The 16,246-nt window shown below is 37.8% G+C and overlaps 2 protein-coding genes across 2 annotated transcripts; both read right to left on the reverse strand.

Annotated features, from left to right (window-relative positions):
• Positions 1–177: 177 nt before the first annotated feature.
• Positions 178–7,008, reverse strand: LOC146161031 (sialate:O-sulfotransferase 1-like). Its single transcript, XM_083385071.1, has 8 exons — positions 6,888–7,008; positions 5,704–5,756; positions 5,291–5,396; positions 4,508–4,692; positions 3,118–3,304; positions 1,760–1,998; positions 986–1,177; positions 178–811 (listed from the first exon to the last, which is right to left on the reverse strand). Exons 3-8 carry the CDS (start codon positions 5,371–5,373, stop codon positions 420–422), a joined length of 1,278 nt encoding a protein of 425 aa, XP_083241197.1. The 5' UTR covers positions 5,374–5,396; positions 5,704–5,756; positions 6,888–7,008; the 3' UTR covers positions 178–419.
• Positions 6,885–13,060, reverse strand: LOC146161032 (uncharacterized). Its single transcript, XM_083385793.1, has 9 exons — positions 12,899–13,060; positions 12,242–12,452; positions 11,907–12,044; positions 10,958–11,236; positions 10,154–10,426; positions 8,816–9,049; positions 8,506–8,613; positions 8,270–8,421; positions 6,885–7,346 (listed from the first exon to the last, which is right to left on the reverse strand). Exons 1-9 carry the CDS (start codon positions 13,032–13,034, stop codon positions 7,228–7,230), a joined length of 1,650 nt encoding a protein of 549 aa, XP_083241919.1. The 5' UTR covers positions 13,035–13,060; the 3' UTR covers positions 6,885–7,227.
• Between the last annotated feature and the right edge of the window lie 3,186 nt (positions 13,061–16,246).

A 16,246-nucleotide genomic window follows, 5' to 3' on the forward strand; every position in this document is an offset into this window, starting at 1 on the left:
CATGGAGTTGTAGTATTTTTTTTCAAACTAAAATTAGGATTATACCTCTAGATTCGCAGTAAAATTGTATACCTTTCGCACCTGTTTTGCTGCCACCAATATACCATGTAGTCGAGTAAAATTTAGTGCAATCATTAAGAAACAACATTTCAGTCTATTTTTGTGGAGGGTTCAGTCTGTATATTTAACGGATTTTAGGCGATTTTGAAAAGCAGGATACTTACATACTTTATAGAATTAGATAATAATGGTTTATATGGGATAATTGATTGATTGATTTAGGGGAATGATATCGTATGTTCCTTTTCTCTTTTAGTTCTAAGAATTATTACATAACACCACGAAAATATAAAAGAACAGCTATGGAAGCTTTCCACTGCATTTCCTGGGGTGCTGGGTTGAAGCGAATGTAAAACCAGTCAGTCCGCTGTTTTCGGCTGTTCGTTTTCAGATGGATAACTAAAGCGCGGCAGGTGTGGCAGATTAGCGTTTTCCAGCAACTTGTTTACGTCATCGATCTCGTTACGCACGAGTGCGATCAACTCTGGTGTGAAGGGCTCGAAATCCCAGGTGGACTTTTTGCGCTTGTGCTTTCCATCGATCTCCTGACCGAGGCAGTGCAATCTATCCTGGAAGTTCCTCTTACTGATATTCAGATCGGGCAGGAAATCGACCATTCGCCTAATCTGACCTATCGGGTTTTGTACCAGGTCTTTGTAATGGACGATCAGCAGCGGGCGATTGCTGGCCAGCAGCGTTTTTATTAGTGTCTTCCACAGGTTTATTCGAGTGGATGCATATTGAACGAAACCTGAAACACAACGAAATACAAATTTTTTGCAGTTTACCGTCTGAAATTCAAAATTGGTTATATTCCAATAAATATGAAAGTATGTTTAATCCTGCGCGTGTTGTGTAATGCTGTAGGCGTCCCAAACTCGCATATGTTTAACTTGGTTGTATTTCGCAAAAAGAATATGTTAACCTTCTCTGATTTGCCTCCTGGTCGCTATCCCGGTGTGATTTCCTGTAGCTTTTCGATTAAAATCGGCCAACAGCGCGTCGTAGGGGTTCCTGATGATGAGTATGCTCCGGTCGGAGGTTGGATGTTTGTCCCGAAGGTGATCTTTTACAACAGCTGTCTGCTGATGCTCGATCAAACCTTCTCCGATAAATCCTGCAGATTGATAGCATCGGACTGTGTTATGTAGGCATATTTTATTTAATGCAAAGTGTAATTAACTGCAAATACTTGAAACAAACCTAAAAAAAAAGCCTTACAGCAAATTATTTTAACTTTTTATAATGAGAGTGTGTCCGTAAAACGTGACATTCGCAATTATTAGTATCAGGGATAGAATTTCGTCATTTCGCCAGTTTCAGAATTTTTAAAAGTTCAGCCAGTCGGCCTATGCTCAACCAAAATGAGGATAACCATATTTAGTATAGATTATTAAAAAAAATCCCGGATTTTTTACCCTAATACTATATATGTAAAATATTAATATTAAACGCAAGTAATGTATTTCTGATATCATTTTGTGCAACCTGGTATAAAAGCAACGGTGCTACATAATTCGACCAACACTTGTAATGAAATATAAATCAATTTTGCAGCCTATACGTGACGAAGCATTCGGTGATATTAAAACAATTTTGCCATGTTATTACCGCATCGTTCCCAGCTTAGTGCAAACAGTCCGCAGACTAAATATAAAGTGTTTGATTAAAGTGGATCTAAAAAGAAGATAATATATACCTGATCTTATCAGGGCCCGATCTTTGTAGTTACTCCCTGTAAATTGTCCCGTGGCCTTCTCCAGCAAATATCGGGCCCAAGTATTGCCGGACCCTGGAAAAGACGCCAAGATGGTAATTTTACGGTGTTTGCTCGGAGGAAGAAGCCGCACCAAGCTGCATCTTTTATCCTCCACGAGGGTCCGATACATCTTCCCTCCTCTCTTGTCCACGCAACTTATAGATTGCTTCCAGTTAAATCTAAATTTTAGTAGATGGTCAGTTGTATAAGATGGGTTTTTAACGTATTTTAGTCACCTTCTTTTTCTAATGTAGCCCGACTAAACTATATTACATTCGATAAGATTGTGGAAAGTTGATTTTTCTTGTTTCCGGTGGTTAAAGTAGCCTATAATGATTTTCTTACCGGAACAGTGAAACAATTTTACCAGGACGTCTAAAACAAGGAACCATAGAAACCTTGGGTTATCGTTCTAGGTCGCACATAAATAATTCGCAATTAAAATTTTAGTTTAATCAGGGAGTCGAACCGTTTGAATTTTCCGGTTCAGGTTTGGTTTGGGTTCAAGGATTTGTTCGGAATCCGGTTCAGTTCCGGTTTTGGTTCGTTGCAATTTAAAAGTTCCGGTTCAGCTCCGGTTCGACAATCGTTATTTCAAAACCGGTTCATAAAGTTCCGGTTCGGATACAATATTAGTTGCGTTAAATCTAAATATGTGGGTCAATAAACGTAGAGACTAATTTTAGAATTTTTTTTTTCATTTAATCTAAGTTAAGTGACGTGTTAAAAAAACAGCAACGCATAATCGAAATATCTGAAAAATAAAAAGTCAACGTTTTATTTAAATTCATATTTTTTTCATAAAATTTCGAACATGGCATAACTTGACTCTGTAAAATAGAAGTTGTGACGTCATGCTGGAGCGAACCGCGTTTGTTTAGAGGTTCGGGTTCGGTTCAGGTACTTTCAAAATATTCGGTTCAGTTCCGGTTCGGCTCCTTAAACTCTTACATAAAACGGTTCTGGTTCGGTTACGGTTCGGAAATAATTGACCGAAAACCGGTTCATAAAGTTCCGGTTCGGTTACGGTTCGACTCCCTGGTTTAAATACATTCAAGGAGATGGCGGGATGGCCTGTTGAAAAAGGGACATATTTTGCTAAAAAAAATAACATCTGTGTATACCAATACGGCGTATCTGCAAAACAATCTGAGCGGAAATACACAAATCTTTTACCGGAACGCCTTTCTGACTTACCTTCACCACGGCTTGTTTCGCTAAAATTGCCAAAAAACAGTTTTTGATATTGCAAAAGTTTATCGCAACATTGGAAGGGACATTACAGAACATTAACTTACTTGTCGTCCATTGAGCCACACATACATTCACCCATGATGTAAAGCGCTATGTGCAGGTCAGCGTTCTGACATTGGTGATAGCATTCGGTGGCCGTAGCTGCGTTAAACGAGATGAACTTGCTATCTTCGGGTGGGCGCATGTAACATCCGACCGCGCGCGACTGAACGAAGTCGCTTGAAAATGGCCCTGCGAGAGTAGATTGTTTAGTCTTCTAGGAGTTTTTCGCCATGCAACACATATATGTGGCCAGTGTGGTATACATTATGCCCATGGTAAACTAAATTCGCCTAACTGTTATGTTAATAACAATATAAACGCAATTGTAAAGCATTGGAAAATAGTAAAACACTTTTAACTAGGAAATCCAGGATAAATTATTGGAGTATATTTTATGTGAGAAATACGATAAGCAGCATAACGCTATAAATACTCTTTTTATTAGATAAGGACTTTTGGAATGGTCACATAAAGGTTTGGCATGTATTTAACAGTATCTTCAATTTAATGCGACAACGCTAGGCTTCAAATTCTGGAGAAATAATTTTGTTCTGTTAAGATTTGTTTATAGGTCGAACAAACTTGGACCAAAAAAGACTAACATTTTTATCGGGATATAAATTTGGTTTTAAATTCACATGGATGTCGCAAAAGAGGTATAAGGAAAATCGTATGCGCAAAGGTTATAACTGTTATTTCGCGAAAATAGGGCAAAGCGACGTTGTCTTTTGACGCCCTGTTAATTCACTTAACCCAGCGTTTAACAGAATTGCTGCAAGCCAATGTAATGCGTAAATCACTGAAGGAATGAAAAGTAACTATACTTTTTGTGCACAGTATCAACAATATTTTGGCAATTAGTGTAAAATGTCGTGTCTGAATCCATTTTTTTCGCCAAATCTATGAAAATTAGAAACAAAAGCTTTATTAAACAAAACAAACAAATTAAATGTAGAAACAGTGGAATGGTTTTCATGCTACAACTACAAGGTTGTTATGGGTTCTATAACGCACATCAGTATGGCAGTCGCCTGAGCCAGAGTTTTTTTGGACCACACAGTGTTCCTGAAAAAATGTTGAAAAGCGGAAAGCATTCGAAGGATTTGGGTGCGTATAAGACACGGCCAAATTTTATTACCGGTACTTCTTTACCATTTATATAAACTGTTGCTACCAGGCATGGTAATATAAATTAAAAAACAGCTCCCCTATGGTAATTTTAATTACATAATTACAATTACCAGAGGAGCTGTTTTTTAATTATACTTCCATTTGTTGAGTACATAAAAGACAGCAACAAATCAGTCACTGATGTGCACCAATTCCACAGGGAAATACCGTTTCAGTCGAATATATCCTCATCGCGCCCCCGAACCGCCGGAAACCACCAACCTTTCACGCACGAAGTGACAAGTCGCTGAACGCTGTAGGCCTCGCTCCCACCGCAAAACTGCCTACTTTTGCCCGAGCACGCGAAATTGCATTGGTCGGCGGGCGTGAGGTTCAAGACGGCGAAGTCGGAAAGTTCTAGGCCGCAAGCGCATTCTGAGCCCCGGATCCCAACGTAGTTCGCGCTTCTGGGGGACAAACGCACACTGTTATAGTTGCACTGTTATGATACTTCCAGTAAAGCTGAAAACGGTTATTTTCCACATGAAAAGCAACTATACGTGATTTAGGTAAAAGAGTTCCATTCTGAATTGCTATGTGCCAACACGGCCACCACGAACATTCAAGTGCTCTGTTGCTTTTGCCCGATAAATGACACGATACACAACCAAATTGTATGTTTTTTGTGAACACTTTATACATTGTTAAAGGAAATCTCACAAATTTGTTTCCGTAACGCCATTGCTTTTGAGAAAGGTCGCTTTTAAGGATGATATATAGTTTTTGCTGAAAGCAAAGCATAAGGATTTTGTGAAAACGAATTTACCGAAATGTAAAATTCAGCAATACATTAACTCATGTCTCATTAAAATACTGTAATGAGTCAATTTGCACTGTGCGACATTAGCGCACGACTTTAAACGTCATATCCGTTTCATGACCATTTCAGCGAAACGTCCAATTTTCGGTTCATGATTTTACGCCTTTTAACGAAATAACTTTATGACACACACTTCAATACATTATCGAAAACTGTAAAGGAAAATTGTAGGCAGCCGGATACACCTTGCATTGCATGTGTGCAGGCACTTTTTGATGTTCATCTGGGAATCCGCAATTTTGTAGCCGCTCACGTTGTTGCTCTTCATTTTGTAGCAGCCTAAATGGATAGCTGTAAAACAAAATTTTCAGAAGTAATGTTTCACGTTTTTGTTTGTAGCTTTATCTTTGACACTAAGACTTATTGGTACGGAAAATTATATCTTTAACAGAAAGGACTTTTCAAACTTTCAGACAACACAAAGAAGCAACACAGTAATACGGGATGAAAAAGGTTTGAAATAAAATGCACGTAAACAGAACCAAAGCGGCAACAGACAATATTAGGTTTAGGGTATCCCCGTTTCGATAAGCTTGACTAGATTTTCTTTTGAATGAAACGTGCTGTGCACTGACTAATATAGCAATTTCCGTCATACCTTCGCAGAATAGCGAAAAAGTCTGTTTCCCTGCACCGTTCGATCGTATCGACCTAAAAACAATAAAAAAACACGTTTCACCGAGTACGCCTAAAAACGTACTAAAAAGAAAGACACTGTAATCTCTTCTCATTAAATAACTAGAAAACCATCTGTCACGAAGCTATTGGTCTTAGAATCACTCGTTGTTCCAAATCGAACTCGTGCTAAAGTTCCAATTAAAAGCAATCTAATCGTGCGTAGTGCGAAAAAAATTGCGATAGTTTAGTTTAAATATGGAAAACCTTAATTTTTAAAACGTTCCTGATGCATTAGGCACATAGCCTTAAAAATGGCGCGTTTGCACTTGTTTGAGCGAACCGCCAATTTTGCATAGTAAAAGTTAGGAGAAATTGTAGTTCGGCGGGGGACATGGCATGATACCCACACTTACGGATCCGCCTATGTGGTTTACTAACCTTCTAAGACTACTGAGTTTAGTGGCTCCATTCGTGTGATACACAAAGTTTAAGATTGTTGTAAACGTAAACACAGTTAGGATACAAGTGAGGGATATAAACCAACATTTTCCCCGGCTACATCTGGAACCAACCATTCGTTTTTTTTTCGCTTTTTAACCTACACCTGTAAACTTGTATTTTGTGTATCGCAATATTGTCAAACCAAACAATATAATAACATTAAAGACCATCTTTCAGCAATCGATTTTGCTTTACATTTTACCTGGAGCAAAGTTAGATTATATGAAATTGTGTTGAAGCATTTCTAAAAAGGTTTAATTGGTTGTAATTACGCTGTCTTTATAACGTTTTTTGTTATAATCTAAAAATACATTTTATGCATTTTGATAAATTCCTTATTAGATAGGCAAACACTCTTTCCAAGTCATATTACAACATATACCGATGCGATTCTCACCTAAAACTTAGCAAATTATTCGTGGACGTATAGCAAATAATGTTAGCAAGTAATTCGTTGACCTATAACAAAAATAAAAAAAAATATTCAATTCAATCGTCATTATTCTATTCAATCGGTAGTGATTTGCAATGCAACCAAACTTCCGCTTTATCATTAATGTGACTACCAGAGATGAGCAATAGATCTAATCAAAGTAACTGTTAATATATAACTTAAAGCTAGTTACCAAAGTAAAATATTTTGCGCAATAACTTTCGTAATACCTTGTTCATCAATGCTCCAAAGTTTATTGTTGGTAAGTGGAAAGAATAATGCAAGGTTACTTCAAAGCAGGAAGCGTACAAATAACATTTTTTTTAGAGAAAATTGGAAATTGTTTGCTACGAAGCATATTTATATATGTTCTCACTCCAATGCCATAAAAACAAACAAATGCAAAAAAATGATGTTTGCGGTCGAACCTTAACATGAAGTTACTTTAGAAAACAAACACAGCAAATTATGGAAGGCATAAATACAATAAACGTGTTGTGTACACATTTAATTGGCAACTATTTTTCGGTCTTTGAAAATCGTTTATAATTCACACTCTTTGAAACAAGTTTATGCAATGTCATCATAGGCAGGGGGAGCCTGGCGAGTGGTTTCCTTCAGCTGCTCCGACGTTGATTCAGCAGCATTTTGAAGGTGCTGGTAGGGAATGTGGCTGGCGGTCGTAACAACTGCACATTGAAGAGAATAACGCATAATCTAAAATAGCTTTAAGCGTTGTGTCTCACCAACTTTATGTAACAGGCCATTTTGTTTAATAATGGCGTAATTTTCCATTCCACTTAATGTAAATTTAATATCTACTCATTAAAAATTTTCCTGCAAATTAAAGATAACAAACAATGGCCATACCTTTGTCCTGTCCTCAACGACCATGACGTCAATAAAGAGTTACTAAGATTACGCAGCTGACAAAGTCATATACCAAGACATATTTATATCTTAACCCAGTCCCCGATTGCGCATCGTTAAGACCAGTGGTTGGCAAACTTTTGGCAACTTGGTTGGTAAAAACTTGAACATTTTATAATGACAACTGTTTTCAAGTACCTATTATAATATATTTAAGAAAAGGGCGATTTAAAAAATGTCGTTAAACTCTCGATCTTATGTTCATGTTTAAAAGACACAGTGAATTCGTGCGAAGCGTTATGTATTAATGGTGAAAAATGTTGACACTCCTGCATATACAAAGTGCTTTTTGAATGAAAAGATTCCCTTGAAACGCAAACCTACGGGGCGTATGAAGAAAATCGGGCAAGTAAAATTAGGCAATATATATATATATATAACTAAGAAATGGCCGAGTACCCAGTTTGCAAAGCAGCTGGCGGCCGCGGACCATATTCGACCCTTATTTAGACTCATTACTCTGATAGATATTTTCATATTTTTTACAAAATATTTTTAATTTAAAAAAAATTACTTTTACTGCTATAACTTAGACTTTTCGTGCTTTAAAGTCATTAAGGGCATTAAGTAATGTTTTTAAAGGTCTTACCCCAAAAGGACGTATGCCAATTCTCAATATATCTATACAGTACTTAAATTTACCCACCAAACCCGCGTGAATAATACAAAAGCAATAGTTCACCTGGTATGGCGAAGCGTCTGGTGACTGTTGTCCGTACGCCAGTCAGCACTCGTCCATTGATGCGTCTATTGCGAACGCGCACCCATACACGGAGCACGGCCAACAAAACCACAATCAGTGCGATCGGCAACACAATAAAAGTTGTTAAGGCCCTGCATTTAAAATCACACTGTTCAAAAAAACTGAAGATCTGCCTGGTCACAGTCAGGACTAACGAATGAAGTATAAGTGCTTACCCTGGGTCGGGATAGTTTAGGTCGTCTGATTCATTGTTCGCATCATCCCAATGTTCGCTGTAATCTTCGTTGACATAGTCCCCCCATTCTGTTGTCGTTGTAGTAGATCTATACCCAATAATATAAATTGTTTATTACATATGTTATATAAGGACACGCGATAAGCCATGTGATTAATCAAGCTGTTGGCCGCGATTTACTTTTTAGAAAGTAATTTAAAGCGAAAAATGTTTTTAAATTGATTTGAACTTACTGCAAGGCTTATCGCAAAACGTTAAACTACACGATAAAGCTCTCTGCATTTACATACTGGGTTGTAGTGGTGGATGTGCAGCAAACCAAGTTGCCAAAGAAACCGTTACAGCAGACGTCCTGGCCCACACTGCAAGTTATGCCGCCGCAAACCTTTGGTGTGTAGGGCGATGCACAATAATCGTTGCTCGCCACGCAATAAAGGATGTTCAATGCGCGGCAGCATATCTGGAATTCGCCACAAGTTTCATACCCGCAGGTTTTCCCTGGATCCTCAGTTGTCGTGGTTGTCCTACATAAATGATAAAAATGCCTAATAAACGGACTTTCAAAATTGTACTCATTTCTTTTGGTATAGCAATGTGAATCATATAGCACTGCATAAGTGTTTCGAAATGTAGGCCTATCATGTTTTGGGGCGCCCTAAAAGTGTTGTGCTTGTCTTGCAAAAAATCCTTACTATAAAGGTAGACTGATTTTGGTTAATTCTCCCCAAAGCTCTCGTTGTACTATTGGTATGCGTGGCGTTATATTCTACATTCGGTACCTTTAAAAATATACACAGTTATGCACGCATGGGCCAATTCACCAAAAAATAAGAACGGTCAATTTCGGCGATGAACACTCTGCAGGAAAAATCTGTGTCATACGGTGGTATAAAAGAGGCCACCTTACAGGGGACGTGATGTTCATTTATGCAACAAATGCAAAAATGTGCACGCAAAATATTACCAGGGTTAGAGTTAAAGTCAGAAAATTTAGAGTTAGAAGAGCTAGAGGTAAAAGAGAAAAGGGGAAACGAATTGGAAAAATAGTTGGTTGAAAAGTCGTAGGAAGAATCGAAGGAAGAGTTGGAGGAATAGGTGGAGGAAGAATTGGAAAGAGAGTTGGTCGAAGAGTTGCTAGAAGAGTTGAAAGAAAAGTTGAGTTGAAACACAAATGGGAAGAAGAGTTGAGAGAAGAGTTGGACGAAAAGTTGGAAGAACATTAGAGGAGTTAGTAGGGAAGAATTATAATAAAGTGTTAAAGTTGAGGAGTGAAAGGTGTAGTTAGTTTGCCTTAGCACACAATAGTGCTTTTGATGCTTACGGCGTAATTGTTTTTTTTTTCTTAAAAAAATCCTACCAAGATACGCGAAGTCAATGTCTCCTAAAATAAACTTTGTTCACAAAGGTCCTGTTTGCACAATTTCCAATTAAATGTACAAGCCCATTGCAACTATAATGAATCAGGATCAACAACTTCTTTGTTTTAGTAAAATAGTGACTTTAAAGCAAGTTTCATAGCCCCGGGCGGGAACTTTTAGATTCACACGAAAAACTAAAAAATTAGTGCATCGTAACGACCACTATTATTTCTTGTGTGACCAGCGACAAGCAGAAATAGTCATACGTACACGGATGACGTGGATGAGCAGCAAAATGCAAGGCCGAATTCATCGAAACAACAGGCAGTCAGGTCTGCGCTGCAAGTTTTGCCATTGCACACGTTTAGCTCCGATGGGTAGGGCGAGGAACAATGCTCGTAGTTACCCATACAGTAAAGGCCGCCCCATTCGTCACGGCAACATTTCTGATATTCGCCACAAGTAGTTTCTCCGCAGGCTGTGCCTGTTAGATCGCCTGTACTAGTTATAGCTGTTGTTGTTGTTGCTGTTGTTGTTGATTGTCTACAAACAAGTCAAAGTTTGCAACAAATACCAAAACAAATCAAGTCTTACACCTTCGCTCTATTTTTTTTAATTTGAAGACGACTTTGCCTTTACAATGTCTTTTGAATTTCAGATAGCGCCGATTGAGTTGTTGTATGTGTTTAATTTTTGAAAGCCTACAATGTTTTTCAACTGGACTATAAATTCCAACACATGCGTTTTAATAATGGAAGTCATAAAACTAAATGATAAATTCAAAGTCATTCTCAATTACTGTTTCTGTGATCGCTTTATGGCGCATTTTTGCCGTACTGCACTCTTTGGGATATGTTGCGCCATGTAAAATCATTTACTCTACAGTAGCATGCCTTACACAAACTAATATTTTTCGTTAAAATATCTAAGCAGTAAAATAGTGACTTTAAAGCAAGTTTCATAGCCCCGGGCGGGAACTTTTAGATTCACACGAAAAACTAAAAAATTAGTGCATCGTAACGACCACTATTATTTCTTGTGTGACCAGCGACAAGCAGAAATAGTCATACGTACACGGATGACGTGGATGAGCAGCAAAATGCAAGGCCGAATTCATCGAAACAACAGGCAGTCAGGTCTGCGCTGCAAGTTTTGCCATTGCACACTTTTAGCTCCGATGGGAAGGGCGAGGAACAATGCTCGTAGTTACCCATACAGTAAAGGCCGCCCCATTCGTCACGGCAACATTTCTGATATTCGCCACAAGTAGTTTCTCCGCAGGCTGTGCCTGTTAGATCGCCTGTACTAGTTATAGCTGTTGTTGTTGTTGTTGTTGCTGTTGTTGTTGATTGTCTACAAATAAGTCAAAGTTTGCAACAAATACCAAAACAAATCAAGTCTTGCACCTTCGCTCTATTTTTTTAATTTGAAGACGACTTTGCCTTTACAATGTCTTTTGAATTTGAGATAGCGCCGATTGAGTTGTTGTATGTGTTTAATTTTTGAAAGTCTACAATGTTTTTCAACTGGACTATAAATTCCAACACATGCGTTTTAATAATGGAAGTCATAAAACTAAATGATAAATTTAAAGTCATTCTCAGTTGAAAAACTTAGGTACCTACGCTAACTTTACGCTCCCATGTTCTAGTGTTAGGGTTTTATTCACTTCATTAAAACTGTTTAGCAGCTTCTGAATACCCTGGCCTAAAGTCCCAACAAGGCCGCTTTTCGCACTTTGCGTTAACTTTTTGTTTGTTTGAGTGCCGCTATACGTATGTGGAGTCAATGGCCTCACAATTGGTTTGCCGAATATACGTTGGTGAATATCATCATATATCAAGCAACGTGCGAATACTTTTTGGTTGTCCAATGTGTTAATTGTTTTTTTTTTATGTTTTCGTCAGGTATTCAAGGTTAAACGCCATTAAAAGAGCGGTCAAACTCTTACGATTTACCTCAAAGAATTTATTTAATCACTAATAAGGCCGGTAATATATATTTTTTTATTTTTGACAATTACTGTTCTGTGACTTCTTTTTTGCAGGTGTAGGAATTCCAAAAAGCGACGTAAACGCACGTCATCCCGGCCCCATCACAGTCAGTGCACAGATTTAGAGATGTTGTTGTTGGGTTTGCGTCTGATGTCGATGTGGTTTGCCTAAATATCAAGTTAGAAAATGTGAACAATAGTTTCAACAAGATAAACAGTTTGTTTGTTTAATGTACATAAAAAATTCCAATTGTTGTTTTCCATTAATGGACTGAACCTACATCATGAACATTTAAACACTATCGATATTTTGTTGAAAGGTAGGGAGGAGATATTGAGCAAACAGTACCCATTAGACAACATACTTGTTGCAACAGTTAGGGGTGCTCAAATCATAATAATCTTCCCATTTGTCGCAACAGATTTGATTTTCAGAACAAATTTCCTCGCCACACTGAACGATTGTCGTTGCGTGTGAGGCTGTTTCAGCTGTTGTCTCAATTATTGCTGACTTTGTGGCAGCTTTGCTTGTTTCTTCTTGGGTATTGAGATCAGTGGCATTTGGGCTTCCATTGACTAGTAAACACAAAACTGAGGTTGGAAAAAGTATGTAAAAACGGCGTTTCTAGGCCACACAGAAAAAAAAAATTGGCTCAATTTTTACCCCACCACTAGTTGGTAATTAATTATATCAATGTTGTACAAACAAGTGATTTTAAAATCGCAAAAGTCCAAGTCAAGTCATTTGCATACAAAACAAGTCACATTCCAGTCTAACTCATTATTATAATAAGTCAAGTAATTTGTTTCCTCTTTAATTATAAAATTATTAATTGATCAACTTATCTGATTGAGCTATGTTTTTTCAATATTTGAGAAGTTAGTTCAGGTCGTTTGTTTAAAAAACTTAAATCAAGTCACGTTTAAATCAATCATTAAAAACTAGTAACTTGAGTAGTACATTTAAGTCAAGTCATTGACTAAATTAATTACAACACTTTTTATTTACGGCATATTCTCACCTGAAACAGATACGCTACAAATTAAAAGTAGCAGAGCTGCTTTGAGGAATGACATTTGATAATTTACACAACAATAATTCCTTTGTAAAAAATCTACAATTAAAATATCGATACCGTTAGGAACATCAATCAGCATTATGGAGGTACACAAAACCAAACTGCGGAGACCACTGAAGGCATAAATTCTTACGTATTGCCAGACTGTCAAATCCCTGTGCAACATAACTACGACCAACAGTGACTATCAGGATTTACCAAGCCTCTTTCACAGTTAATTAGCGTTTGTTTAAATATCTTATTTTAATAAATAAGGGCTGTCATTGATTAGGAAAGCGGTCCACTATTTTCTCGGTTTTTATCGTTTAGGCTACATATAGCATAAAACTAAAAACTATAATTTAAACTGCTGCTGCTGGAAAAAGGAACCGAAAGCTCGTGATCTAACGTAGGCAATCAATTTGCTATACGGAAGAACGTGCCCTTGGGCGTTCTGTCTGCGCTGTGTGCTGGAAACGAAAATACACAGCCGAGGCATGACCGAAGCTGATCTAAAAATATATCAAGATACTGAATCACGTGAAAGGGTATGAGCGCATTTATCCGAACTAGAAAGAAAGTTGTTGGTAATGTTGGTATCAGGGCGATCTTCTTTTGAATAAATTTCGAAACGAAATCCACAGAGGCGACATTTGTATGTCACATGGTTCTAATTAAAAGTTGAACTAGAACTGTCATTTGCATTACAGGTGCCTTCCTTCAGTTGTAAAAGTTTTATCGGCGACGTTGACTTGTAACATTTGGTCGTAGTTTTGCAACAAGCGACTATACAGAAAAATGCGCCTTTTTCTAAAAAAGAATCAGGTTTGGTTACGGTTTGGGTAAAATTTCTGTAAAACCAGTTCATAAATTCTCTCTGGTTTATATTGACCTAAATTAGACTTGTAAAACAAAACGAACAGTATAAAGGGCGAACATGCCTTACACACACTAATATTTTTCGTTAAAATATCTAAGCAATTCAAATTAGATCGTTTGCGAACAGAAAATTCCCTAGCAAGATGGCTGACCTTTTTCTTCTGGTGAAACGCACTTAAGCCTAGTTGTGGCACACTTTTTCAATGTCATACAAAAATAAGTCCTGTTTAACTTAAACCACTTTCCCATAACTGTGACCTAAGTTACATGCAGCTTTAATCTGTGTTACATCAGCAGACGCCTTTCGGAGCTCGTACTAGTTAAGGCTGACAAGCTTCCGCTGAAGATTTCCAATAATATTGGATTGGAGCAGTCACCACAAGAGGTCGACCCACGATTTTTTAAGACGTCATGAGACTTTCACCCATGGCGTCAAAAAGTTGCCGTTTAACATCATGTCAGAAAACAAGCAACCTAACAAAATGTCCTAGGTTTAAGCTTTGCGCGAATTTGCCACTGAATTGGAGTCTAAAACCATTAACGAACGTCATTGCAAAGCGCTCGGGCTAGGGTTGCAAAATTCCCGGGAATTTTCAGAGCCGAACTTTTCCATGGAAATTTTGGCAATTAACGGGAATTTTAGGAAATTTTCGGAAACTTTTAAAACATTCTTAGTTTGATATTGAAACAGGAAAATAATGCCCTTAAACTGTTTAGATTAAAAGTACTAACTAAAATACTTAATAACATACAAACACATGGTTTACTTGAGGGTGGTCCAAACCCAGGCCCGCGGGCCACATGTGACATCATTTTTCGTGGCCCGCGAGGACTGTTGAATTATTGCACTGCGTACCGTTGACTGTTTAATCAAAGAAATCTAAGTGACAAACGAACAGTAAGAATACTGCAATTGTTTGGTCATCATTACATTTTTCCAGTTATACCATGAAATAAACCAGTTTCCTATCGCTCACTAAATTCGCATCCAGGGAGTAGCAAGGACGCCAAGTTTGGTATGTGTTATAATTAATGACTGGTTTGAGCCGCAGTCTTATACGAAACTTTCTTTAATGTTTTTTTTTGCCACCTTATAAGTTATATTTGCGTTTTATGTTCCCACGTTTAAATATGAACATAATATAAAAACAAAGACCCTATATAAATTACTATTTTTGTCACTTTTAAAGTAAATGAACGATAAAATATATTGCGCTGCTGTAAAGTATTGTTTTACAGGTTTTCACTGTGACCTTAGCCTAACGCGCTGACCCATTCCAAGATAAAATTTCAGCTAAATTGATCTGGTTAAAACCTTTTTGCGCAAAACGAAAACGTCTTTGTATTTGGCGATTGTGTAGTATGCAACATCTCTCATAATTTTTTTTGTTTCCGTAAACATTCTACGCTTATAAAATGCTGTCTTCTAACTGAAAAGTATTGTCAAATACGCAAAAATTTTCGCGCTTCGCGCGCACCATTTTCCACAGTCTCATACCCTACGATTTCATTGCTCACAAGTTCGACGATAGTAGCAAGTTTGTGAAACTTATATGTCTTGGACGATTATTTGTGACGTTTCACGCCGTCGTACGAATGTAACCTTATGTTTGTGGCCCGCAAAGAATATGCAAGAAATATTGTGGCCCGCGATGCTGTCAACGTTGGACCACCCTGGTATAGTTTATTAACTGCAAAAATGAATCAAAACCAATCTGTTTTTTACAAACAACACAGACCGGTCTGGGCTAAAATATCCCCAGCTTACGGTTGTTAAATGTTTAACATTTGTTGTTTTGTCAGTTACAAAGTCGTTGTACTAGTTCCAGGGGTCGGCAACCTACGGCCCGCGGGCCGGATCGGCCCGTCAAAAGTAATTCATCCGGCCTGCCGCCTATTTGACAAAATAGACACGAGTCCATTTCCCATACTTTTTGACTATTTTAACTACGTAAGTGCGAAACCTTTCCCGCTATGCGCGAATTATCTTCATACATCCGGTTGATCTTTCATACATCCGGTTGAAATTTAAAAGAAATACAGATATTCCAAAAAAAAATCGCACTCAGCTCGCCAGGTACACCCAGACTTGAAAACTTAGCAAATATTGAATTACCAATAAAGTTATCTCGTTTCTTCACTTTTCATTAGTTGTATGGATGACGACGTGTGGACTCGAATTTTACACCAAACAAACGCTTTTTTCGCGCTTTGCGCCAACACTTTACTGCCTCATTAAATGTAGTTAAACACGTCTTTAAGTGCAAAAAAACGCTCCCGCCTGATATACAGTTGTTCTAACATTTTAATAACACAATTCTTCGTTAACTTATTGTGCGGCCCCAGAGACCTTTCTTAGTTTGGTTTAGGCCCGCAACTAGAAAAAGGTTGCCGACCCCTGTACCAGTTGCTGCCGGTTAGCATCTCCTCCTG

Source organism: Ascidiella aspersa, chromosome 3 (assembly GCF_963924565.1).
Source record: "Ascidiella aspersa chromosome 3, kaAscAspe10.2, whole genome shotgun sequence".
Taxonomy (NCBI): Eukaryota; Metazoa; Chordata; class Ascidiacea; order Phlebobranchia; family Ascidiidae; genus Ascidiella; species Ascidiella aspersa.